General features: G+C 50.7%; 3 protein-coding genes across 6 annotated transcripts in view; 2 read left to right on the top strand and 1 right to left on the bottom strand.

Moving 5' to 3' along the window:
- ODAD4 (outer dynein arm docking complex subunit 4) overlaps nt 1-7477 on the top strand; it is a 34939-nt gene extending 27462 nt beyond the window's left edge. The window contains exons 11-12 of the mRNA XM_064271085.1: nt 2702-2786; nt 5345-7477. Coding sequence (XP_064127155.1) covers nt 2702-2786; nt 5345-5889 — 630 coding nt within the window. The 3' untranslated portion in view covers nt 5890-7477. The remainder of the gene's footprint in view (nt 1-2701; nt 2787-5344) is intronic.
- A 154-nt stretch (nt 7478-7631) lies between these two features.
- CNP (2',3'-cyclic nucleotide 3' phosphodiesterase) lies at nt 7632-15027 on the top strand. 2 transcript variants are annotated; one of them, XM_010594455.3, is made up of 4 exons: nt 7632-7765; nt 9461-10127; nt 12041-12180; nt 13539-15027. In XM_010594455.3, the coding sequence occupies exons 1-4, from the start codon at nt 7763-7765 to the stop codon at nt 13986-13988; spliced, it is 1260 nt and encodes a 419-aa protein (XP_010592757.2). In that variant the 5' UTR covers nt 7632-7762; the 3' UTR covers nt 13989-15027. The 2 variants fall into 2 exon arrangements, with proteins under 2 accessions (XP_010592757.2, XP_010592758.1); XM_010594456.3 differs by lacking the exon at nt 7632-7765 and adding an exon at nt 7781-7941.
- Nucleotides 14047-24610, bottom strand: part of DNAJC7 (DnaJ heat shock protein family (Hsp40) member C7) — a 27731-nt gene continuing 17167 nt past the window's right edge. For all 3 annotated transcript variants that reach the window (XM_003414232.3, XM_023553695.2, XM_064271081.1), the window contains 9 exons: nt 24397-24515; nt 23355-23508; nt 22658-22822; nt 21723-21814; nt 18689-18762; nt 18183-18329; nt 17814-17966; nt 16933-16995; nt 14047-16554 (listed from right to left, as the gene is read on the bottom strand). In XM_003414232.3, the coding sequence (XP_003414280.1) occupies nt 16517-16554; nt 16933-16995; nt 17814-17966; nt 18183-18329; nt 18689-18762; nt 21723-21814; nt 22658-22822; nt 23355-23508; nt 24397-24515 (1005 nt within the window). In that variant the 3' untranslated portion in view covers nt 14047-16516. The remainder of the gene's footprint in view (nt 16555-16932; nt 16996-17813; nt 17967-18182; nt 18330-18688; nt 18763-21722; nt 21815-22657; nt 22823-23354; nt 23509-24396; nt 24516-24610) is intronic.

Raw genomic sequence — 24610 nt, 5'->3', positions numbered from 1 at the left:
TAACCCATTGCAACAGCCACGCAGAACTCACAGACAATACTCACGATTATGGGGTTAATTAGGGAAGTAACAGGTAACTTTTCAGGTTCAAGAACCCTCAGGATACAGTTCTTCCATCAGGACAGCCTCTTCCCAGCTGTGCTTGCAGGCACGCCTCTTTCGCCCTAGGCCTCTGCCCTGCTCAGGCAAGTGTTACAAAGCAATTTTAGCTCTGCCAATAAGTGCCCAGAAGCGCTCTACTCCGCCAGCAAGTCAGTGCCCAAAGGCGCTCAGCTTTCTTGCTCTGTGGGCCAGGAATCCCACCAGGCTGTCTCCTGCTGTTGTTTCTCTGCCACTGTTTCTGGAGCTCTCTCTCTCTCCTGGATCCAGGGGCTTCTAACTGAAAGGATCCAGGGTCCAAAGGATGTGCAGTCCATTCATTCCTGGCTATTCTTCCTTGATGGTGGCGGGATCCTCTCTCTCCTGCCTCTGGATGGCTCACCTCAAGCCCAGCGGGATGGCAAAACTGACCAATCCCTTTGGTGGGCTACAGTTACCCTATCTGCACAGTCCTGCCCAGTCACTTGGGTGGGAGTTAGAAGGCCATGGTGGGAAAGGCCACACAAAAGTCATCCATCTAACCGCGAGCCCCCCAACAGGTGGCAGTATAGCTTCTGCTTCCTTACCTCCCAGGGCAGCTTTGGCCTATCACATTGCTGTCTTTTTCCTTCTATGGAGGGGAGGTGGCTCCCTGTAATCTACACCTTGCCACTAACCCTGGCTTCCAGAGGAAGAGTGCCAACCCTTCCTGAAGCCCTACCGTGTGCTCCAAGATTCACACACCTGGCCTCTGCCACGTGATCGCCGTGCAAATATCTGGAGAGAGAGAGCATGGCAATTCAGTTCAGCAGATATTTACTGAGCTCAAGGCTGTTCTGGGCTGCCCAGCACAAAGGTGACTTGACCATGGTGGTTCTGGCCCTCAGGAAGCTTGGTGTCAGCTTTTGCACAAGCGCTTGTTTATGACCAGCGGGATAGGGGACTAAAGCCGGTCCGTTCAGACTCATGGCTACCCTATGTATGTCAGAGTAGAACTGCGCTCCGTAGGGTTCTCAATCACTGAATTTTCAGAAATAGATCTCCAGGGATTGCTTCCAAGGCACCCAGAGGTAGACTTGAACCTCCAGCCTTTCAGTTAGCAGATCTCCAGGGATTGCTTCCAAGGCACCCAGAGGTAGACTTGAACCTCCAGCCTTTCAGTTAGCAGATCTCCAGGGATTGCTTCCAAGGTACCCAGAGGTAGACTTGAACCTCCAGCCTTTCAGTTAGCAGCGGAGCACATTTACTATTTGCACCACCCAAGGACTCTGATAACAGGTGAGGGGAGTACAAAGGTGAGAGAGCCTCAGTGGGGAGGCAGGCTGAGGAGGGTTTAAAGTCACCTTGAAGACTGGCAGGGCTTTGAAGGGTTGAGAGGATGCCAAACTCTGCCACCCTCAATGACTCCTCATGAGACCAGGTCCTGACCCCTCACCCTCCTGGACTGGCATCTGCAGGCAGGAGGCTTATGGCGAGCAAACCCACACAGGCAGAGCGTGTTCAGGTCTTTCGGGAAATGTTTATCGAGTGCCTCCTTGGGCTCTGCCCTGTGCTGACTGCTGCAAGGAAGAAGGGAGCACCACACTCAAGATGCTTATAGGCTAAGGTCCAGCCCCTATAGAATGTGTACTTGAGTTGGGGAAACTGCAAACACCCAGGAGGCCCTTTCTGAAAGCAGGCCAGCTCCCCTACCCTATAGTGTATATCTTGGTTACCCGGTGCTGCTGTGACAGAAATACCACAAGTGGATGGCTTTGATAAACAGAAGTTTATTCTGTCACAGTTTAGGAGGCTAGAAGTCTGAATTCAGGGCACCAGCTCCAGGGGAAGGCCTTTTCTCTCTGTTGGCTCTGGGGAAAGGTCTTTGCCATCAATCTGCCCCTGGTCTAGGAGCTTCTCTGCACAGGAACCCTGAGTCCAACGGACACGTTCTCTTCCTGGCACTTCTTTCTTGGTGCCATGAGGTCCCTCTCCTCTCTGCTCGCTTCTCTCTTTTATATCTCAAAAGAGACTGACTCAAAATACAACCTAATCCTGTAGATTGAGTTCTGCCTTATTAACATAACTGGCTCTAATCCTGCCTCATTGATATCATAGAGATTAGGGTTTACAACATACAGAAAAATCACACCAGATCACAAAATGGTGGAAACCACACAATACCGGGAGTCAGGCCCCAGCTAAGTTGATACACATTTTTGGGGGACACAATGCAATCCATAACAGTACGTTTCTGAGTCCCCTGGTCTGCTCATTGCCTTGCTGAGTGCTTAGGGGCTTGAATTGCTTTTTTGCATTGGCGAGAGCCAAGACCAGCTTTTGGTAAAAAGGCAGAAATTTGTAGACAGACACAACCCCAAATACATGCCTATGCGCAAGAGAAATGAATTGGAGTTATCTGACAGCGTGTATCCTTCACACCACTTAGTGTAGATAACCCCAGCTCAGTAAGCATCAGTTAACCTTAGGGAGGAGGCTTCGTAGGAGCCAGAAGGAAACTGAGGTGCGCAGGGTTAAACCAGGGCCTTGCCTTCTGGGAGCGGGGGTTGGGATAGAGAAAGGAAAAAGGGTAACTGCCAAACTGGGGTTAAGAGAGTTCACCGGCTTGCTCTGCCACCCACAGGCCTTGGATGATGCCAACAAGGGCATCATTGAAGAGCTGAAGAAAACTAACTACAGGGAGAACCTCAAAGAAAAGAGAGAGAAAGGTGAGTTCCTGGGACCCTGAAAAAGGCAGCTTTGGAGCTCTCCCTCTGCTTTCTCTTCCGTCTGTCCTAGCAGTACTTCCCAGCAGCTCCCCCAGGCCGGGGGCACTGCCCCCGCGCCTTCTGATTTCAGCACTGCCCCAGCCTCAGCCTTTCTGGTCAGCACCCTTGCTCCCTGGGGGAGAGCAGGGAGAGGGTCCAGCCCACCTTGCGCTGGGGTTTGAACCCAGGCCGTCTGGCTGGAGAACCCACTCATTGAGTCCTTCAGTTAATTCATTAGATATTTGAGAAGCACTTGTCATGTGCCAGGAAGGTGTTAGATTCTGGGGAGACAGAGGCTGGCTCGGTCCCTGCCCAGAGGAGCCCACAGCTCAGAGGGGAAGACAGGGTTGTCAGCAAAGGGGATTCCCCTTCAGCGCTGTTGTAGAGTTGGAAATGCATTGCTCTGAGAGTGCATATGAAGGAGCGCTGGGTTTCTGGGGAGATGAGGAAGGCTTCGAAGAGGAAGAATCACCTGACTCAGGCTCCAGAAGTTTTGTGAACTAGGAGTTCTCTGAGTGAGAGGTGGAAGCGGGAGGGCGATTCTGACAGTGAACAGCAGGAGCGAAGACACAGGCCTGGTAGTAACTCACACTTTGGGGTCCTTGCTATGTGCCAGGTTAAGCCCCAGACAGAAATGACCTCATTCAGAACCCACCACCTGAGAAGGCTGGTATTGTTTTGGAGAGAAATGGAGGTTGAGCGATGTTGACTAACCTGCCCAGGGCCCACGGACAGGAAGGGCTGGAGCTGGGCGTTGATCCACATCGGGCACCCTTTTCCGCTGGGTGGCACTGCTCTTGGACCAGTAGAGGGTGGGACAGGCGTGGGAGTGGCACGGGGGTGGGGTGTGGTGCCAAGGCGGCTCTGGTTTTACCTGACGGCCTTGCTCCACTTGGTGGTCTGGCCTTATGGCGCTCTTTCTCACAGGCCTCCAGGGAGTGAACAGGCCAGCAGACCCCATATTGAGTGGGCTGTCAAGGTGCGCTGGCATCTCCCAGCCCACTCTGTGGAAAGGGTGAGGGAAGGGGAGGCAGGTGGTTGAGAACCCAGCCCGACCTGAATCAGCAGAGAAGGACCCCAGAGACCCCAGAGGGGCATAATCACTGCTCTACTCAGAGCTTCCTGCGTGCCAAACACTCTCTTAGGGCTTTATGCACATGAGCTCATTGGATGCCCCCAGAAACACTGTGAATAAGTAGTGGTTTGATTTCACGCAGAGGACAAAGATGTAGAGAGAGGTTAAAGGTCCCGCCGTGGTTTTTAGTCTCAGGCAGTCAGACTCAAGAACTAGAGCTTGTATGTGGTTCTGTACCACTCTGGCTGTCCCCTGTGCTGCCCTCCTGCCAGCCAGACTGCAGAAAAGGGGAGCCGGAGTGGTGGGGTGGGGCCTTTGTGCACCCACATGGGACAGAGCCCAGCCCTGGGGACCTCTTCTTCCCATAGAGCAGATTTGTAGCTACAGCCCTCCAGGCTCTGAGGCTGAAATCCTCTCTGATCCAGGCAAGGCACCAGGAACCTGGGGGTGGGTTCTGGGCAGCTGAGCAGCCAGATGACAGCCATTTATTACAGGGGAGTGCCTGTCGTATGGTGGGTGGGTCCCATCAGGGAGGGACTCTGTCTCTGGCTCCACGTACCCTTGGAGCTTCTCTAAGAAGGCACAGGAGCACTAGATATGAAGAGTCAGCAGGGAAACAGCAGATGCTTCAAGCAGCCTCTCCTCCCTTCATCTCTCCCCTCTCCTGGGACAGGCCTCATATCCTCCCAAAAACTCCTCAGAAGGCCCTGCGGCCAGGGGCGGCTGCTGGGCACTTCCCTCTCAGGACAGCAGGTGGCAGCATGGCCCATGTTTTCATGCGCAGTGGCGGCCTTCTCCTGCCTGTGAGGCCTCTAAGAGGCACTGCAGGCTTCTTAGGGACCAGGGACTTCCAGGAAGAGAGTGTACTCAGGAGGGGACTGCTGATTCTTCTCAATGCGAAAAGCACGGAGCAAGGATCCCTTTGGTTGTAAATAGCTCTCTAGCTGCTAGCAGCCTACTCAGATGTTCACAGGAGACCACCCAGCAAAGAAGGAATGTGCTCCCCAGGAACAAAGAAATCTTATAGGAAAAAGAGAACCGTGCTCTAGAGTTAGACTGTCCTAGGTTCAAATTCTGACTCTGCTGTTTATTTACTTGCATGGTGACTGTTGCATGTGATTTCTCTTCAGTCAACCTCATGTCCCTTGACCGTAAAATCTGATCAAGGGCACTGTGCAGCATTGTGACGATTAAATGGTGTGACCTGCATGGCACCTCACATGATGCCTGGAACAGGGTTCGTGCTCAGTAAACGGTGGTTCCCTTTCTCTTCTTTGTGGAAGGTGTGCTATCAACCACCGATTTACAGAGCCTGCGAACATGGGCATTCTCAGGGCCTTTTTCTTGGCTGTCTCTCAGATGCACAGGCCTCCATAGCAGGGGGCTCACCTAGGCCCAAAGATGAACAAACTTTCATCTTCCCTTCTTTCTCACGTTCTTCCAGAAGAGACCATGGCATTGGATGATGCCACAATGATGGCAAAGAGACTTAATGAAGAGAAGAAAATGAAACGAGCGAAAGAGGAACCTGAGAAGGTGATGAAGCAGTGGGAGAGAGAACATATGGAGCCAGATGACGAGCTGTTCGAGGCAGACCTGAAGAGCTCAGCACTTGAGCTGGAAGGGAGCAGGCAGAGACTGGAAACAGAAAACACCAGCTCCTCAGGAAGAACAGAACTGGGGGCAATGGAAGGAAGAGATTCAGGAGAAGTCGGCAAAAGACTGCCTGGAGAATTAGGCAGAAGAGAGTCGGGAGAAACAGGCAGGAAGCTATCAGAAGTGGGCAGAAGACAAGCAACGGAAATCTACAGGAGGCCCTCAGGAGAAATAGGCCACAGGCTCTCAGAAGGGTTAAGTGGAAGCGAATCGGAAGGAAGCAAACGGGCAGAAGCAGACAGAAGAGAGTCAGAAGACTTGCCAGTGCCAGGAGAGATGGGCAACACAGAAAATCCTGAAGAGATGAAAAAAGATGTAAAGGAAGATGAATAAAGCCTTGTTAACAGGCATTAGGATCAGGAGGCTGGAGTTCACAGCGATGATGGGAATCTTATTAAACTGGATTTTCAAGCTGAGATTTGTCTTTAATAGGAAAAAAATGGGGGACTGGGCCCTACTGGTCACCTCTGCTTCTTTCTGTCACCATTTTCCCTTTAAATATATATATTTTCACTCTTACAAGCCCTGAGTTTATTTTTTTGCCCCCTCACTCCCACCCAGTCTCAGAAGAGCCTGAGCGAATGAATCAGTGATGCTGGTGTGGGTACCACTTCCCAAGCTGAACTCTTGTCCCAGAACCCCGAACAAGGCCTGACCAAGAGTGTGACCAAGGTGTGCAACATAGCCCTCTCCCCCCAGGCCCTGTACTAGGACCTCATGGAAGAGAAAGGTGCTAAGAAATGTTTCCAGGAGGGTGAAGAAACAGGTGAGCTCCAAAGAACCCAGGAAGCTTAACAGGAGGAGAAAGAGAAAGGCTTGGGAATGGCCACGGGTTTGCCAACCACTGGCCATTGGTTTATTTTTCAGAGCCCCTGCTGTGTGCAGGACACTGTAGGAGGCTTTATGGAGAAGTGATAACAGGACAGGCTCAGCTATCATGCCATGGAGGAGGCCGACTTGTAAAGCCTTCAAAGCAGAGTGAAATGAATGCTGGGACTGATAAGGGGCCATTTTGCCCCAGGAGCCCAGAGGAAGAAAGGTGGCTCCTTTGAAAGAAAGAAACGGGGCTGGCCCTGGGAGCTGGGACAGTAGCTGGACTTCACGGGTATGACTCCTGGTGGCATGACCAAGTAAATCGAGCTCTCCAAGCTTGTTTCCACCTCTGTAAAATGGGATACCTGCCTCAGGGGTTGGCACGAGGGTTAAATAAGAAGGCACACAGCAAAGGCTAGAAAATCAAACGGAGTGTTGAGTGGGTCACAGAGGAGGTGGCAACTGAGCAGCTGACCTTAGAGAACGAGTCAGGATTCCACCATGCTCTGTCCTTTTCGTTCCGTCTCCACACCCACTCGAAAGCGTGGAGTTGCAGCTGACTTTAGGCTGGGGTAGAGGAGGGGACTGGAGTGAGATGAGTAAGGTACTGCTTTGGGCCAAAAGTAAACACAAAACACCAAACCAGTTGCTGTGGAGTGATTCTGACTTATGGTGACCTCACGTGTCTCAGAGTAGAACTGTGCTCCACAGGGTTTTCAATGACTAGATCTCAGAAGTTGATCCCAGGCCTTTCTTCCAAGTTGCCTCTGAGTGGACTGAACCATCAACCCTTAGGTTAGGAGCCAAGCACTTAAGGGACTCAAGGTGGCGCCAAAACACTCAGTAATCGAGACAGGTAATATTTCAATGCAAAATTGGAAAAAAAATTACAATTAATGCAAAACTCCATGCTGAATAAAATGCCAACGTTTTACAGACAGGTTCTGACCCTGCCCTTGCACGACCCTGCCTCACTCGTCCCATCCTAGGCCTAGCCTTGGTCTGGCGGTGGGGCTGGTTGCTTCCCTAAATAGAGTTAAGCATTAACAAGCGCAAGAACAGAGGCCGAACAAGCTCCCTGGGCCGCCGCAGGTCTCGGAGAGCACAGGTGCACACCCGCCGGCGGCCGGGCACGCGGGGGCCTCCAGCGCCGGGCCGCTGTGAGTTTCGATTCCGCGCGCCTGCGCGCAGAGTATCGCTCTCCCCGCCCCTCCCCGCCCCGTCCCAGCCCTCGGCACCGCCCGCCCGTCCGCGTCGCCCCGCCCCCCGGGGTATGTAAAGCGGCCCGGCTGGCGTCGTGTCGCCGCTGAACTCCCGTGTCCCTCCGCGTAGGCGGGCGGTCCCGGAGAGCGAGTGCCTGCAAAGGCGGCGACGGCGGCCCCTCTTCCTCATCATGGTGAGCAGAAGGGTGAAGGCCGAGCGGGGAGGGAGAGGACTGGGCCGGGCAGAGGGGTAGCGTCGGAACGGAAAACCAGAGTATTTTCGGGTTCTCGGGAGGAAGTGGCATGCAAATGAGGATCGAGGTTCCGGAGTTGAGCTCAAGCTTTTTTGGGAACCGGATGCAGTCCTAAGGTAGGGAAGAAATGGGGAGGTTTGGGAGGAGTGGTGGCTGAAGGAGGAAACGAGGGGGAGACCTAGGTGGCGTGGGTGCGACCTGGGGTCTACAGCGACGGGGCCCCCGGCCTGGTTCCGACCCCTGCGCTGGCCCACGCTCCGGCAGCCATTCGTCGCCTTCCCGCGCCCAAGGGCCTGTCTCCCAAAACAGCATGCCAGCAGAGAGCCGCTCAGGGAGGCGGAGCCCTTTGGAAGAGAGGACGGTTTATAGTTTTCGGTTGTCACTTGTGGCTTTTAAGGATCCCTGATGGCGCAGTTGTTAAGAGCTGGGCTGCTAACCAGAGGGCGGTTCAAACCCACCAGCGGCTCTGGGGAAGAAGGTTGTGGCAGCCTCTTTCAGTAAAGACTTACAGCCTTGGAAACCCTGTGGGGTAGTTCTGCTCTGCCCTACAGGGTCACTGTGAGTCGTAATGGACTTCACCGCAACGGGTTTTGGGGTTGTAGCTTTTAGCAGATAGGAAAACAAGTGGCTTGGAGATGTGCTGGGGACACATAGCAAAGCAGTGGGCAGAGCTAGCCCCTGAACCCAGGTGCCTGTGCCGCCCAATTCTACGACAGGCACAAAGGCCATGACTTTGTGGGGCCAGAGAGAGGGCAGGAAGAGGTGGCAGGCATGGTGAATGAGGCTCTTTGTCCAGCGTTCTACTGCCCTGCCCCCTACCAGCCTGTCTGTGGGGCCATTGTCCCCCCATCCCAGACAAGAGAGTATTATCCGTTGCTGCAATTGTTGGGGGCAGGGAGGCAGTATTTTGGTAACCCTCCTCCCTGCTCCCCAGTACACACTCTGAGCCAGGACAGCTGTGTCTGCCCAGATAGAGAAACCCCACTCTCGAAGAGGACATCCTTAATAGTTGCCAAGAATATAAAAATTGGGGCCAGGCCCTAGAACCACAGGCTTTAGGCCCTCCCCCGCATGCATGTCAACACGGCTTCCTTTTGGAGGTGGAAGGAGTGGGTAATCCTTGGGGTACCGCTCTAGCTGGAGGGAAGCGAGAGTATAGGCAGGCTGGGTGCAGCTTCCCTCTCCATCCTCTGCCCCCAGTAGACAGGTACTCAAGGGGACTAAAAGGAGGGGCATTTTTTTTTTTTCCAGTTGCCACCCAATCTCCTCTGACTTATTGTGACCTCTTGTATCTCAGAGTAGAACTGTGGACTATAGGGTTTACAATAGCTGATTTTGGGGGGAGGGGATAGATTGCCAGGCCTTTCTTCCAAGGCACCTTTGGGTGGATTTGAACTTCCAACTTTTTGTCTGTAGCTGGGTGCATTAACCGTACCACCCAGGGACTCCAAGGGGCATGGTAGGCCCTAGAAAAGTTCACTACTTCACCACTCGGGAAGGCGCTTTCAACCCTAGGGATGCTTATAAACCAGGGCAGGGGAGCCAGGTTAGAACAAGGCCAGAGACAAGGGGCAGGGCTGGTGGGGTGGCTGCTGGTGACCTGGGCTGACATCTGTTCTTCTCTTCCTCACACAGAACAGAGGTTTCTCCCGAAAGAGCCACACATTCTTGCCTAAGATCTTCCGCAAAATGTCATCCTCAGGGGCCAAGGACAAGCCTGAGCTGCAGTTTCCTTTTCTAACGGATGAGGAGACGGTGGCCACGCTGCAAGAGTGCAAGACGCTCTTCATCTTGCGTGGCCTGCCAGGGAGCGGCAAGTCCACGCTGGCACGTGTCATCAGGGACAAGTACCGTGATGGCACCAAGGTGCTGTCTGCCGATGCCTACAAGATTACCCCTGGTAGTCGAGGAGCCTTCTCTGAGGAGTACAAGCAGCTGGATGAGGACCTGGCTGCCTACTGCCGCCGGGACATCAGAGTGCTTGTGCTGGATGACACCCACCATGAGCGGGAGCGGCTGGAGCAGCTCTTTGAAGTGGCTGACCAGTACCAGTACCAGGTGGTGTTGGTGGAGCCCAAGACAGCGTGGCGGCTGGACTGTGCCCAGCTCAAGGAGAAGAACCAGTGGCACCTGTCAGCTGATGACCTGAAGAAGCTGAAGCCTGGGCTGGAGAAGGACTTCCTGCCACTCTACTTTGGCTGGTTCCTGTCCAAGAAGAGTTCAGAGAGCCTCCACAAGGCTGGCCAGACCTTCCTGGAGGAGCTGGGGAACCACAAGGCTTTCAAGAAGGAGCTTCGACACTGTAGGTGGCAGGGCTGGGGGTGACAGGGAAGCTGGGCCCCTGAGCCTCATTCTCTCGCCCAGCAAACACTGGACACCAGGTGCTGCATGGACAGTACCATTGTTCTTAAAGGATTGGGAGCCAAGCGGAAAAGGCAGTTGGGGCCTCAGCTGGTACGAGGCAGAAGCAAATCGGTGCTTCATAGAGGTGGCCTTGGGTAGTGGCAGTACAGTGGGAATGTGGGGGCAGGTGCTTCCCGGAGCACTTGCCCTCCTCTTTTCCTTCTCCCAGTCTGGATCTGGGCCACTGTCCCTGCCTCAGAGGTGGGAAAAACAAATGGCTGTCACAAGAGGAAATAACGTCACCATATGATATAACCTTGGAGAATCTGGTCCAATGTTTTCAAAATCATTTTGAGCAGCAGAACCATTTTTTAAAACAAAATAGTACATGGAAGCCTAAGGTGTAAAAAAAATTAATAGGACTGTTCTGACTTTCCTGGGGATGATTCCCAGATCTTGGGCTGCCCACCCTCCTCTTGGCCCCCAGTATAGCTCCGTGGGATTCCTGGGCTCCAGGGAAAGAGCCTCAAACCGAGTCCCAGATCTCTTGTTTTGCAGACAGGGAATCAGAGGGCTGTGGGATCTGCCCAAAGCCACCGTGAGTGTGGAGCCCTGGCCTCTGGGCAGGTACTCTCCTGCAAGGGCCGTTTGTGCTAACGAGAGGGTAGGTTTGGGACAAGGAAGGCTCTTGGTGGCCCTCCTTCTCCTCCAGGGGCCTTATTGAAGCTGTCACCCACTGTGTCTTTAACCCATTTCCAGTTCCCCACATTTTAGATGATCTTCCTACTTGAACCATCCCCACCCATGTTTCTTTAGATTAGCTTGTATGGCTCAGAGGCAGGTAATTTGTGCCTAAGTCCTCAGAAAACTCTCAGCTCCTAAAGCGTGAGCCGCTGGGAGATCAGGGAACCTGAGTGCCTGCAGGGCACTGGCCAGAAGTGAACCCCGTATGTGTGAATAGCTCCAGAGAAGAGCCCTCAAGAGCCGGGCTCCTGCTCAGAGCTGGTAGCTCTGCCTTGGGAAGTAACTGCCTCTGGAAGCTTTTACCATTAAAAGATAGAATCCCTTTCTGCCTGGAATATAGCAGGGGAAATGTAATGGGGCAAAAACAAGGCCTGCTCAGAGTAGATGTCCTCTGCCCCTATGGAGTGTGTGGGAAGTCCTTAGAGGGATTCAACTTGGGGATAAACAGAAAAAACCTAGTGACTGAGGACAGCCACAGGCTTGGAGTCTGGAAATTGAGATCAGATACTCCAAACCTCATTGTGTCTACAGGCCACATAGTGCTACCCCATTAGATCCCAGGACCCTTTCTTGCACCAGGCCCGTTAAAGGCTCTCATCTAAAAACAGCCCTGCAAGGTGTTTATTACGGGGTCATGTAACTTCTCATCCAGATGGGCCCAAGTGAAATGGGGTGGTACTAATAGTTCCCCGAGTGGTCCCACCAGTTGCTGTACCTGATTGACAGGACCACTTGCCCAAGGTCAAACAGCTATCCAGTAGCACGGCTGGGATGCTGATGATGTTCTTTTTGGCTGTGAAGCCTGTAATCCTTCCCCTGGACCACCATGCTTCCAACCCTCTTTTTTCATTCTACCTCACTTTTTGTGACTTGGCCTGTACTGCCCACAAGTGCCTGAGAGTTTTCAAGTCCGGGGCAGAGATGTAAACATCTACAGAAGTAAAATCAGAGAACACTTTAATATAGCTCTGAAAGTACTGTTTGACCACCTAACTAATGAATGAATTGTAGTAGACTGTTCAAGAATTTATGCTTACTGCTCAGTTGCTTCCCTCTGGGCCTCTGTGGTCTTGGTGATCGGTGTTGGTATGGCCCCACTCCCCTATCTGACTACCACTCTCCCCGCAGTTGTCTCTGGGGATGAGCCCAGGGAGAAGATTGAACTGGTCACCTACTTTGGGAAGAGACCCCCGGGCATGCTGCACTGTACAACCAAGTTCTGCGACTACGGGAAGGCCGCTGGGGCAGACGAATACGCCCAGCAGGATGTGAGTTCCCCCCGGGGATGCTGGCTGAGGTGGGGAGGGCAAGAGGGGAGGGTTATCAGTACAAGGCAAGGACCTACCAGAAACTTGACAGCAGCTCAAGACCAGTGGCACCTCTTCCCTCCAGCTCTCCCTTCCCCAGGCATAGCTGCAAAAAAATTCTGGTTGCCTTTTTTGAGCAGCCAATCGGGCAGTATTGCCTGCCCATGAATGCCTTTCCTTCTTCAGATTCACAGAGAATGCTGGTCTGCAGTAGGCTCCTGTTCTGGCCTTTCTAAGCCTGCATTAAGTTCCAAAGGCTTTGCCCCCCAAGGAGCCTGGTGCTCTGAGGTTCTTGTCCGCAGGTCTGAGGCCTGGCTATGCCCCAGAGTTAGGGAGTACTGTGGGATAATAAAGCATATTGGCTTAGGGCTACCTTTCCCCACCACACAGCCAGTATCCTGTGCCCGCAGCCACTGATAGCGTTCCTTAAACACCCGACATGTTGCCCAGATGCGCATGACTCAGTCTCCAGTCTCCTTCAGTGTCACCTTCTCGGCGAGGCCTTCCCTGACATTCCCCTTCTCTGCCTAGGTTCACACAATTATTTTACTTATTTTTTACTGGTTTTCTCCAGCTGGAATGGAAGCTCCCTGATGGCAAGGAGGTTTTGGTTTTATTCACCACTGTATTACTTTCCACTACCATGTCTAACCACTCGTTCATTCAGTGATATTTACGAAGCACCTGTGACATGCCAGACAACTGTTGGAACTAAGAATTACGAGCAAAAATAGTGAAACTTTTATGGTCACATTGGAGAGACAAGTTTTCTCAAAGAATCAGATATAATCGGATACAAACCAAAGTGTACAGGGTGGATTTAGATTGAAGGTATTTATCTGTCTCATCCTGCCCTCCAGGCTACTGCCTGTAGTATTCACAGTGGCACTTGCTACCTGCCTGATGCTGCACTAAGGGCTTTCTGATCTTTTCACTCCTTTAATCCTCACGTGAACTCTGACATAGTTTCTAGTACTATCCCTCTTTACAGGTCAATAAGCCAAGGCACAGAGGAGGTTAAGAAACTTGCTCAAAACCACACAACTAGCAAGTGGTGCAGGCTGGTTCTGAACTCACATGGTCTGGCTTTTGACCCCTGCTCTCCCCCACCTCTCCGTGCACCTCTGCACATGAGTCTGACCAGGGTAGTGGGACACTGCAGGTGTCCAACACACAGGTGCTCATCATAGACGTTTGTGGATGGTGTGCCTTTAAGCACAACCTCTGCTCTCTGCTCTGGGGGTGACCCACCCACCGTCAACAGTCCCTCTCTTGAGAGACACCTCTAGCTAGGCTCCCCCCCTACCCACTCTCCCCAGGTCGTGAAGAAATCATACTGCAAGGCTTTCACGCTGACCATCTCTGCCCTCTTTGTGACACCCAAGACGGCTGGGGCCCGGGTGGAATTGAGCGAGCGGGAGCTGCTGTTGTGGCCAAATGACGTGGACAAGCTGTCACCCTCTGACACCTTGCCTCGGGGAAGCCGCGCGCACATCACCCTAGGCTGTGCGAGTGACGTGGAGGCCGTGCAGACAGGCATTGACCTCCTCGAGATTGTGCGGCAGGAGAAGGCGGGCAACCATGGCGAGGAGGTGGGTGAGCTCCACCGGGGCAAGCTCTACTCCTTGGGCAATGGGCGCTGGATGCTGAGCCTGGCCAAGAAGATGGAGGTCAGGGCCATCTTCACGGGGTACTACGGGAAGGGCAGACTTGTGCCCACACACAGCAGCCGGAAGGGGGGCGCCCTGCAGTCCTGCGCCATCGCCTGAGTGCCCTCTTGCCACCTGCCCCTCACTCTGGGGGTGGGGGAGACATCTCTCTGCTTGATAAGGTTTTTTTTTTTTTTTTTTACTCGAAGTTAACTTCCTGTAACTTTTTAAAACTTGTAAAATAACTGATTTTCTCGTCCCATTCACTCTCTTCCTCTAACACCTAAGCCCTCAACACAAAAGCCCGGGGGTGGGGGGCAGGGGTGTGTGGGTAGGCACCATTCAGGAACCTGGACCAAAGCTGACGAGCCCTGCTTCCAGTTACTGGTTAGCCCAGCCCATGCCCCTAGCTCTGCTGCTGCCTCGCTGGGGACACCTGAGAGTTGCAGATACCCTGCTGGTGGTGGCAGAAGGCAGTGGGGCTGGCGGTGGTGACACTGCTGTGGAGCACTAGTCGTGGCTCTGGGGTGGGGGATCCCTCGGATTTGATCCCTTTCCTAATCAGCACAGCCCCAGGAAGGCAGGAGCTGTTTACCAGGGTAAATAAAAGGGGTTAACCTCCCACCTTTGGTCCTAGGTCCCTATCCCCTTCTCCTTCACACCTTAACTAGGTAGCAGGTTGATAACTAGGGAAGAAAAGAGAATAAAATGAAGCCACATCCAAGGCTGCTGGCTGCCGTCGCCACAGGAAGGGGGTGGGTTAGCCATCCTTCCAGTGGTGGGGCTCTACTGAGTGGTAGGAATACTGTGGGCCAGCACAGTCCATTGGTGGGGACGTGCTAGTCTGGCTATCTGCCCAGCTCATCTTGCCTCCACAGTGCCCCTGGAGACCTCATGCCTCCTCTAAAGGGGGCTGGTGGGTACCAAGAGCCAGTGGAACAGACCTCTGGCTGTTATGGGTCTGGTCCACTTGTTTCTTTGGCAAGGGATTTTTAACACTGTTAGATGCGCCCCCCACTGCCCTCTCTGCACCGTAACAGGGCCTTGCTAATCAGGTGGTTACTCAGCAGAAGTACTTGGGATCTGAGTTCCTATCCTGGCTTTGCCCAACTGCAGCAACTTCTAAGACTGGATAATGAAATAAATCATGTTAATCCGAGCTGTGTGCAGTGTCTCTCCTCTTCTGTGCCCAGCTAGGTCTTCCCTTGGGCTAGGGCTGGGTGCATTAGGACTGGCTTTGTCCCACAGCTTGGGGCCATCGGTCCTGTCTCCCCGCTGCTGGCTGGGCACAGCTGTGGTGAGGTTGGGCAGCTGAACAGTGTTGGCTTTCATGCAGAGGCAGAAAGGAGAGAGGCTGGTCTTACACTCACCAGAAGGAGGGGGTTGGCTGGGTATGAGGGACATGGAGCACAAAGCCACTCATCCCCCAATTAACCAGTACAAGGGACCCACAGGTGTCCCCAGCCCCATCCAATCAGACTTTGCAACAAAACCAAAGTTCCTAGTTGCAAAGGCCGCTCTGGCCACCTCAGGTCGGTGCTACTTCAAATGTTAGGAAAGAACTGAGATTGAAGATCCCTTCTAGGCCAATAGGACTTGGTTCGCCAAAACGGGGACTTCCCAGGCCTAACGGTCATCATCTCACCACTGCCTTGCCACCAGAGGGTGGAGACTGGAAAGAGGGGCAGGGGCTCAGAAGGAAGAGAAATCATAAGTTACCTGGTTGAACGCTCTTCCCTGACTACTTTGACTACCAAAGCACCAAAAATGTGTCATCCAAAGCTTCAAATGCTCCTGTGTGGAGCCCCTAAGGGTGTGACCACAGGCGCCAAGCTTGACCTGAAGAGCACAGCCCGCACCATAGCTTCCTGCCCCAGCTTGCCACCTTCACGCAGAAAGGGAAACCAGTGGAGAAGGCAAGGGCGTTTGCTAAGAATGGTGTCTTCAGCTGTGGAGTGTGATGTCAGCAGCCAGACCCCTGGACTCCAGGAGCTGGCCAGCTTTGGCCTACTTTGAAAGCAGCTGGGGAGGCAGGCTTTCATCCCCCTCTTAGTCTAGCCCAAAACTGACAACAGGAACCATGAGGGTCTGTGCAGACCTCCCCTGACTAGATTCGCCCAGCCTGATGCTTAGTACCACCCCCCCCATGACTGATATCAGGCTGGGCTCAGGAGCACACCTGGGGCCTGCTCAGCACCCCACCTGCCACCAGACTCTGGGTGCTACTGCCCCTGCGGACCAGCCTGCTGAGTCTTAAGTCCATGTCGGGATCAGACATGGTGAGGACTCGGCTCTGGCCCACTGACTTGGGGGTGACACAAAGCAGCTGCCAGAGCAAAGGGCCAGAAAGGGTCAAAACATTTTATTCTCTTCATTTTTTCTTCTTTTTTAATAAAGTTAAACAGTACAACAAAAATTCACAAGCTGCCTCCCTCTCCACCCCCTGCCTCCCACCCCTACCCGCAGTCTTCAGCGCTGGCTCCCTTTCCTTCACCCCACTCACACAGACAGAGGTATCCAACCAAGAAAATGAAACTGCTCTAAGTACACGGAGACATGATGAAGGGAGGAGTTGAATTGTGTCCATATTCAAGGTTAAACTGAGCAAGTCTGCATTTCCTGGGTTCTGGGTGACTGGTTTCCTTTCATTAGCCAAACTGAAAAAAGAAATTCCCTGGACCAGATGCTGGAAGGGAAAACAAGGGCTTGTTAGCTAGCTGTGGATTTTCTAGGGAAGACGACTTTTCAAACCAGTTGCTGACTATGGAGAAGCCTTCATTCAAACACAAAAATCAACTCTACAGGGTGTCAAGCAGCCTGGTCCTGGGGTGTGAGGACGAGAGAGAGTGCAGCTGCAGCTTCAGCTTCGAAACAGCAATGCCTCCCTGCCCAAGGGGCGGTACCAAGGCAAGGTGCACCTGGGAACCTCCCCTCCTCCATCCTCTGCTAAATCTACACTTGAGTGGGTGGATGTCCTGCTAGATGAGAATTCAGCTGCCTCCACTCATGGGACCCCAAAGAGCTTCCGAACTGAGGAGTCACCGTGTCTACTTGGCATACCCACCTTCAAAGCTGAAGCCTCCGGGACCACCGAAGAACGCCTTGAAGATATTATTTGCGTCAAAATCTGCGGAACAGGGCAAGTAACACAAAAGGAAGAAAAAAGTGACGAAATTAGAAGTTTCTGAGGAAGAACTTAACCATGACCCTGAGAATGGGTCTCCAAACCTTTCCCCAGTATTATCACTTCATTCCTTTTCCAACACTTTAGACTGGAGGTGAGCAAATCTGCCCCACCCTATGTAAACTTATCACTTGACCCCACTATCAGAATACACTCCCAAGTCTCTGTGGGAAAGTAAGATCTGTGAAGGCCTACAGGAATACTTGACACACGTAAACCTTGGTCAGCATTCACTCTGCAGTGGGGAAAAGTCTAGCCGACAGGATAAAGCCCGTATTCCTTACTGCAGACCTTTAAGGCTTCTGAGGTCTGAGCCAATTCCTCCAGCCTTCTCTCTCACCACCACCTCCCTCTAGGACCCTACCCCATATCCCCTACTGAGCCACCTGCAGTCCCCCAAAGGTGCCATGTGTCGCCATTCTTAAGCTCCCCCTGGCCAGTGTTAGCACAGGACCTCCCTGCTGCCCGCTCTGCACCTGCTGCTATGCTGTCCTGCATTTGAATGCATGGCTATCAGCCCTCTAGGCTGGTGGTGGGATCAGGCCTGTGGGCTCCTGGAGGTCGGGGAACCTGTGTGAGTCATCTCTGCATCTCCAGCACTTGGAACACACCTCACACGTCACGGGTGCTCATCAAGTGTACAATTCACAAACCACTGAGTCTAGCTGATTATATACAGACTCTCCCTTTGGAGAACCTCTGGAAAAAATTCTACATTCCACAGCCCTCAGAGTCCTCCCAAGCTACCCCCACCAACTCACCTCCCATGTTCATGCCCTCCTCATCCAAGTCTTGTCCACTGTCATAGCGAGTTTTTTTCTTAGGATCTGAGAGGATAGTGAAGGCTTCTCCAACTTCCTTGAACTTCTTCTCCTCCTCCTTCTGCACTTCAGCACTGGCTCCACTGTGCCGATCTGGAGGGAGGGGCGTGGGAGAACGCAGATGAAATCAGTCTCAAGAAAACAAAAGTTTAAGAAATACCACTTCGTATCTGATTTTGGAATTGGAGACTATGGGACTTAACCTTGTCCCCGGCTGAAACGCCTCTCCGAGGCTCTCACTCTAGGCTGGGACTGGCAAAGGGCCTGGCCTGCTTGTTCTTTCCCAGCCCCTTCCTTGACCCGCTCTACCTGGATGGTGCATCAAGGCCCGCTTCCGATAAGCTTTCTTGATCTCGTCCTCAGAGGCATTCTTGTCCACTCCCAGGATCTTGTAGTAATCTTTCCTCTTACTCTTCTTCAATTCCAGCTGTGCATTTTTTAGGAGTTGTTTGTGTTCTAGAGGGAGACATCTGGTGTCAGTGGACAAATCTGATTCTGGCTTCCCTTGCTGAGTCCCAGCCCAGCAGCCTTGGCATTTTGAGCCTTGCTAATCACACTGAGGGATTTTATAGTGCTTTGTTCTGGAGATTAAAAAAATCTGCTCATACTTGGGGTCCTCACATCTCCCCACCAAATAGTAAAGGATCTGGGATCAGAAAATAGCCAGGATCTGTTTACTTCTTCCTAGCCGTTGATCAAAGAAGCCCCAAGTACATCTCTGATCCCTGAATCAAACTACCCCTTTGCCCAGCTTTAGGGCCTATAAGTAAGACAACACAGCTCTCTGAGAAACCAATGATCTCAAACCGCTTTACCTTTTGTCTTCTCTGTCTGATACACTTTTTCATAGTCCCGCACTGCTTCTTCATACTGTTCTGTGTCCATGTAACTGAGAAGGAAATACAGATTAGTCCCGGGCTCAAACATAACACAATGGCCTTCGGTATCACTCTGGGGGAAGAGGCATGGCTCAAGCAAGACGCACATTTTGGTAAGATGCTTCATCAAACAGGAGCCCTTAATCTAGCATTAAGAGAAATACTTAGCAACCAATTCCTCAAGGAAAAGAAAAAACAAACTTCATAGCACTTAAACCCATCCAGCAAAGTGATGCTTTGATCTGAGTGGAAAGCAATTAAGGGGACAAAGATTCTTTTGATCTGACACAGAGCCACCAGACAGACATCGGGACTGCCATAGGAAAGGCAATGTGAAGGCACCTAGGTGATGACTTGGGATCAAAACAAACAGAAGAAAAATTATCAAGTGAAATGATGGCTATGAAAGCACCTACAGTGCCATAAACATGCAGGGTGGGCTCCGAGCCAGAGCACAAGTGGGGTTAGTGAGCTATGAGGAGGATTAACTCAACAGTTCAAGGTGGTGGCTGGCAAATGCTTCCATTAAGACCAATCAATCTGAGAAATACAGGTAAGCTAGAAAGATAAGGAGACTCTAAACACAGGCTATTTCAGCAGCACAGAAGAAAGGAGGGGCCTCCGGCCCAAGATGGGAAGAATCTAGTTTGACAGGCTAGTTGCCAGACCTTTAAGTTTCTCTTCCACAGAAGCAAGTGGCATTGTCCGTAAGATCACAGGCACCAAGAGCAGCCCACCAATTAAACAGACCGGTTGGAGTTCCGAGGCAGATGCCATCAGCTGGGGAGTGCAAAGCGACCCTGCAGTGCAGCTGGCTGCTGCACAAATGAGATTCAGTTTATTACACTGCTACCACACAAGCCCAGGCTCAGGGACCCGGGTAGGGGAGTGCTACTCGTGTGGCTGGCAAGAGAGGCCTAAGATTTTAGGCAACATCTCAATTTAGGACTTTTTAAAAAAATGGTGACAAAACACAGGTGGCAAACACACATTGCAAACACTACTAGGAGTCCCAAGAGCCCACATATGTAATAAGAGTTAAAGCTTCGCAGCTTTGAGGAAGAACATGGATAACTGATAGCACTGGGAGGAGAAAAATCTGCAAAATGAGTAACCCTGATGATATCTCCTGGTCCATATGTAATGTATTCAACAGCGATTTCCATCTTCACAACTTTTTTTTTTAATTCAAGGACATCCTTATACTTTAAAATTTAAAAAGCTGAAGAAAAAGAAACATGAAAAAGTAAGTAGAGCTTTAGAGAAAAAGGGAGAACTCTAGCCTACGATGGGAGATGTCGCAAAGATCTGGCATTTTCCCAACATTAGGGTAAACTGAGCCAGACTGGGGCAGTGGGCAGGCCTCAGGCTGAACTAATCTCCAGGACTTCTGGTCAATCCCAGGTACTGAGGCCATGGCTCTAATACTCAGCCAACTGTCCCAAATGGTGCATGCTTTCCCCCTGTGGTGGCATCTCAAGGGAGAGCCACTCAGAGGACAGTTCTGTTTCTACCACAAAGGTAAGGAGTTGTCTTATCAAAGCAACTCCTGACTTTTATTTATTGCACAAACATGATGAAGAAAATAATCCTCCCTCCCACTATCCTCCTAACAAATTTTCTTCTCTCTTCCCATTTCCTGTTCAAAGATGGCAGAGTACGCCACAGAGCTGGTCATATATTATTCAGAGTTAACAGTGTCACAGATCAGCCATTCCCCTCCGAAGCTCCAGACATTTAGGTGATTCCCCTTTTTTGCTACTATAAACAAAATTGCAGAAAACATCTTCACTTATATACCATTTTGCTTCTGTTGAAATAAGCCTCTGGCTGGGTCAAAGGGCACTCTTTTGTCTTCCAAAGCTTCCACTTTTGTTTCTGACAGGCTTAGTCATCTACTTAAAAATTCACTTTTAATAAAAAGCACCACACACAGCAGCAGTTTTCCTAATTTTTTTTTAAGAGTGGATTATTTGGGGGGAAGGGTACGGACTAAATGGGAGCCAGTCCACGAGCCAGTCTGCACCACTGATGATACTAGGAGCTCAGTGCACTGCTCCTGGGTCTGGGCATCACCAACAGCATGCATTCTTTGGATATGACATTTCACAGTAAGGACGAACAGGTGTTGGAGGACTGGTATAAAATATGTCTTCCTTTAGGAACTTTAAAGATAAGAGGTTCTTCTCTGTCTGAGGAATAATCTGGAATTAGAAGAGAAGGATTTCTGAGCAGGTCTCTCCTAGCTCTTGTTAATGCTCCTGTCTGGAGAAAATAGTCTGGTGGGTCCAAGAGTCAGATGAACAAGTATGCTGGGGAACACCCTGACTCTAACACAAGCCTGGGCACTACAGGTAGGCATATCCTGGCTTGTGAACTGCCTTCTCGGCCAGGGAGCCCCCTCTGCTCAAAACACTCAGACAACCTATCCAGGATATTTCAAAAGGCGGCTCCTTGTACTGCTTGGAGGCTGAGCCAGAGTAACTTGAAATCCCTTCTAACTATAACCCTCACCCACAACAAACAGGATCAGCACAACTCTCAACTGTCTCCAAGAGATATTTTATTTCTTCCTTTCAAGCACCATACATTCATTCAATAAAACATTTACTGAGTGAGCACCTACTATGTGCCAAGCACTGTGCCAAGTTAGAGCAAAAGTGTACAACACAAAATCTCCAAAGAAAATGAATTTATCTTTAACAAAAGGAATTTGGGTCAGGTATCAGAGGAAACTTACTGACCGTGAGGGGCGTTAGACACAGGCATGGGAGACTGAGGGAGCTTGTGCAATCTCCTCCGCTGGAGGTCTATAAAGATAGTCTAGGACTGGAACAATCCCACCTAGAGGCAGGGGGAAGGACCAAATGACCTCACAATATCCCTGGGTCTGCTTCCGGCATCCACAATGCAATTCCCCTGGTAGGCCATCTGCAACTACCTCTTCCCCTCTCCCCCCAGCGGCACTTACCACTGAGCTCTTCTCAAGTAGGCTTTTATATACGTGTCATCGAGCTTCACTGCATTTGTGCAGTCTTCTATTGCATCATCTAGTTTCCTAAGCTTCAGGAGAGAGAGAGCAGTCATACTTCACATCTGTGGTGACCGAGGGAGCCCAGAGCTGTGAGCATGGCTTCAGAATTCTAAGATGATCAGTCATGCTGGCCCCCTAATTGTCATACTTGTTCCTGGTCAGTGGGAAAACCAGTATCTCAGAGGACTAAGGCATTAGGCGGCCTTCCGAAATTTGGAATTGGTTTCTTCTCTACACGATGCAAGCCAGGCACACCTGTCTGCCAGGATAAACCACCTCTATTGTTCCACGTTAAGTGCCCCCCAGGACAAAGAAATAGGAGCATTCCTGCCCTGCATTTTTTCCAGAGGCCGACTAAAGGGACTAGAATTACTGTGATTTTTAACTACAAAAATCTGCAAGGGCAAGGAGCCTGCTTATGGGTTTAGGGCCACAACGGCACTCAGTCCATTTTCAACTGAGTGTGGTGACGGTCAGTTATGTTGGAGGGAGAAAAACTAAGCCTGCCTCACATTCTAATCCCCCCCAAATCACTATTAAAAAAGAAACAATTCCTTGTTTAATCAAGAAGCAGTAATACTTGGCTTAAAATCACTCTGAAGTCCCCAGCCACTCTCTTGCTGGGGGAAAGGGACCTTGAAGAACAAGTGGGACTATCCTTCCAAATTGTCCCTCAAGTGATGCCAAATGTCTACAGAAAAGAACAATTAAAGCTTGACTCTCAGAAGATAGCTCCTAACAATCTGAGATAGTAACCCAAACAATTTTCCTCCTGTCACCTGGCTTGCCCTCATTGGGCAGATTTCTCAAGACTTCTTTAACATCCCTTAAAAATATCTCCATAGGCCCCAAGATCCAGACCAAGTGCTTACCTTGGAATTAACCGTACCCCGATTACAGTAGAGTTTAGCATTTGTTTTTATATTGTTGGGGTCTATTCCCAGGGCTTCTGTGTACAGTTCATATGCTAGTTTATAATTTCCTTCTTTAAACGCTTTATTCCCATCTTCCTTCTTTGCTTTAAGTGCTTTGGCATTCTATGAAGAAAGGCAAGGGGAGGTCAGTTACACATCCGGAAGGCTGACATTGCACAGAGAGGCCAGTCTACTTTCACTTTCTCGGATCCCAGTATTCAGCATCACACAGCCCCCACCTCACCACCTGGGCCACTTTCCTTTGTTGCTCACTGTGCTTCCTACAGAGTGGACAGGGGAAACCAGGATTAAAACAAAATACCAACGAGATCTACGGAACCCAGGGCTTGCCTTGACTTCCCAAGGCAAACATTCCTATCTTTTCTTCAGCTGAGGGAAGAAAAAAATTAAAAAAGCACACACAAAAAAAAGCACACACTTAGGTATTAAAAGGACTCGATCCTGTGTGAGCACATGATCTTACCTTTGACTAAGTAAAAGTCCTAAAATAATTTCTAATGAAAAGACCAAACATCTTTGCAAAGTGGTAAGAGGAGACATATTTCTTGTGATTCTAAAACCTTCTGCTCTAACCATCTTAAAGGCCCAAAGGGGAGGCTTCCTTCCCCGCACAGATCTGGTGCCTAGAACTTACTCTGCAAGCAACACAGGCCTTATCATGGTCAGGAGCCATCCTGAGAGCCTGTATAAAAAACTGAACCGCCTTCTCAATACAATCTTCATAATAAAGGCAAAGACCTCGTACATACAGAGCATCCGCATTGGTGGAATCCATTCGTAAAATGTCACTGCAAGAGCCAGAAAGGGGCACATTCAGCTGTGGTTTGGTATATCCCCACCATTACTGCCATTTGTGGCCAATTTTTTCACTGAACATATGTCTAATATTGAAAGTATTCAAAGGGAGATAGCTTCTCAAGAACTCCTCCCAAACCTTCTAGAATTCCTGTTTCTGTTGAGTCAATCCCAACTCACGGTGACCCTAGGTATTACAGGGTAGAACTGCTCCATATGGTTTTCTTGGCTGCAATCTTTACAGAAGCAGATCACCAGGCCTTTCTTCCATGGTGCCACTAGGTGGGTTCAAACCACCAACCTCTAGGTAAACAGTCAAACACAGGGACCTACCTCCTCAGAATAAAATACCTATGTTTATCTTTAATACACTGCTGGTGTCTCATAATCCTTATCACACTATAATAGTGGTCAGCAAACTACAGCCCATGGGCCAAATCCTGCCTGCTATCTGTTTTTGTAAATAAAGTTTTATCGAAACACAGACATGCCCATTCATTTATCTATTATCTATGGCTGCTTTTGCATTATCAAGGCAGACAACTTATGGCTTGCAAAGCCTAAAATATTTACTATCTGGCCAAGAGTTTGCTAACAACCCCTGGAGTAGAAGTACCCTAAGGAAAAGGACTACATTTAAAAAACTAACACAACCCACATCCGTTGTTTCACATACAGTTCAAAAATCTACTATACTCCCATATACCCTGTAGGTTTTTAAATCTGGTCTAACCTTTTTGGCTTTAAGCCCCAGGAAGATCCAGTCAGCCCTGGCTAGCCTAGCCACAGGCCATATGGTAGCTCCTGTTCTAGAGAGCTGCCATATAGCATCAATCTGGTAGTACCTGCCATTTCAATACTGAATTGGCTTGATTTCATACCTGGCCACAGACTGTGCTTCCGGATAACGACCCAGCATTGCTAAACATTCTGCTTTGAGGATTTTGAAGCGATGGCAGGCAGGGGCAAATTCCAGGGCACGATCCATGCAGAAAACAACCTATGGGGGGAAAGAAAACAATAAGGCTCTTCAGCCTGGACTCCAGAAATATCTTCACTTTAGTTCAGTCACGGGCAACAGGCTAAAAGCTAAAA

This window comes from Loxodonta africana, chromosome 18, assembly GCF_030014295.1.
Source record: "Loxodonta africana isolate mLoxAfr1 chromosome 18, mLoxAfr1.hap2, whole genome shotgun sequence".
Taxonomy (NCBI): Eukaryota; Metazoa; Chordata; class Mammalia; order Proboscidea; family Elephantidae; genus Loxodonta; species Loxodonta africana.
The sequence above is the reverse complement of the archived record's forward strand: the minus strand, read 5'-3'. Positions and strand labels throughout refer to the sequence as shown.

What these genes read in the sequence shown, in the direction of transcription:
- CNP (XM_010594455.3), top strand. An exon ending in CAAGAAGGAGCTTCGACACT is followed by an intron (nt 10,128 to 12,040) that starts GTAGGTGGCAGG and finishes CTCTCCCCGCAG; the next exon opens with TTGTCTCTGGGGATGAGCCC. An exon ending in ACGAATACGCCCAGCAGGAT is followed by an intron (nt 12,181 to 13,538) that starts GTGAGTTCCCCC and finishes CACTCTCCCCAG; the next exon opens with GTCGTGAAGAAATCATACTG.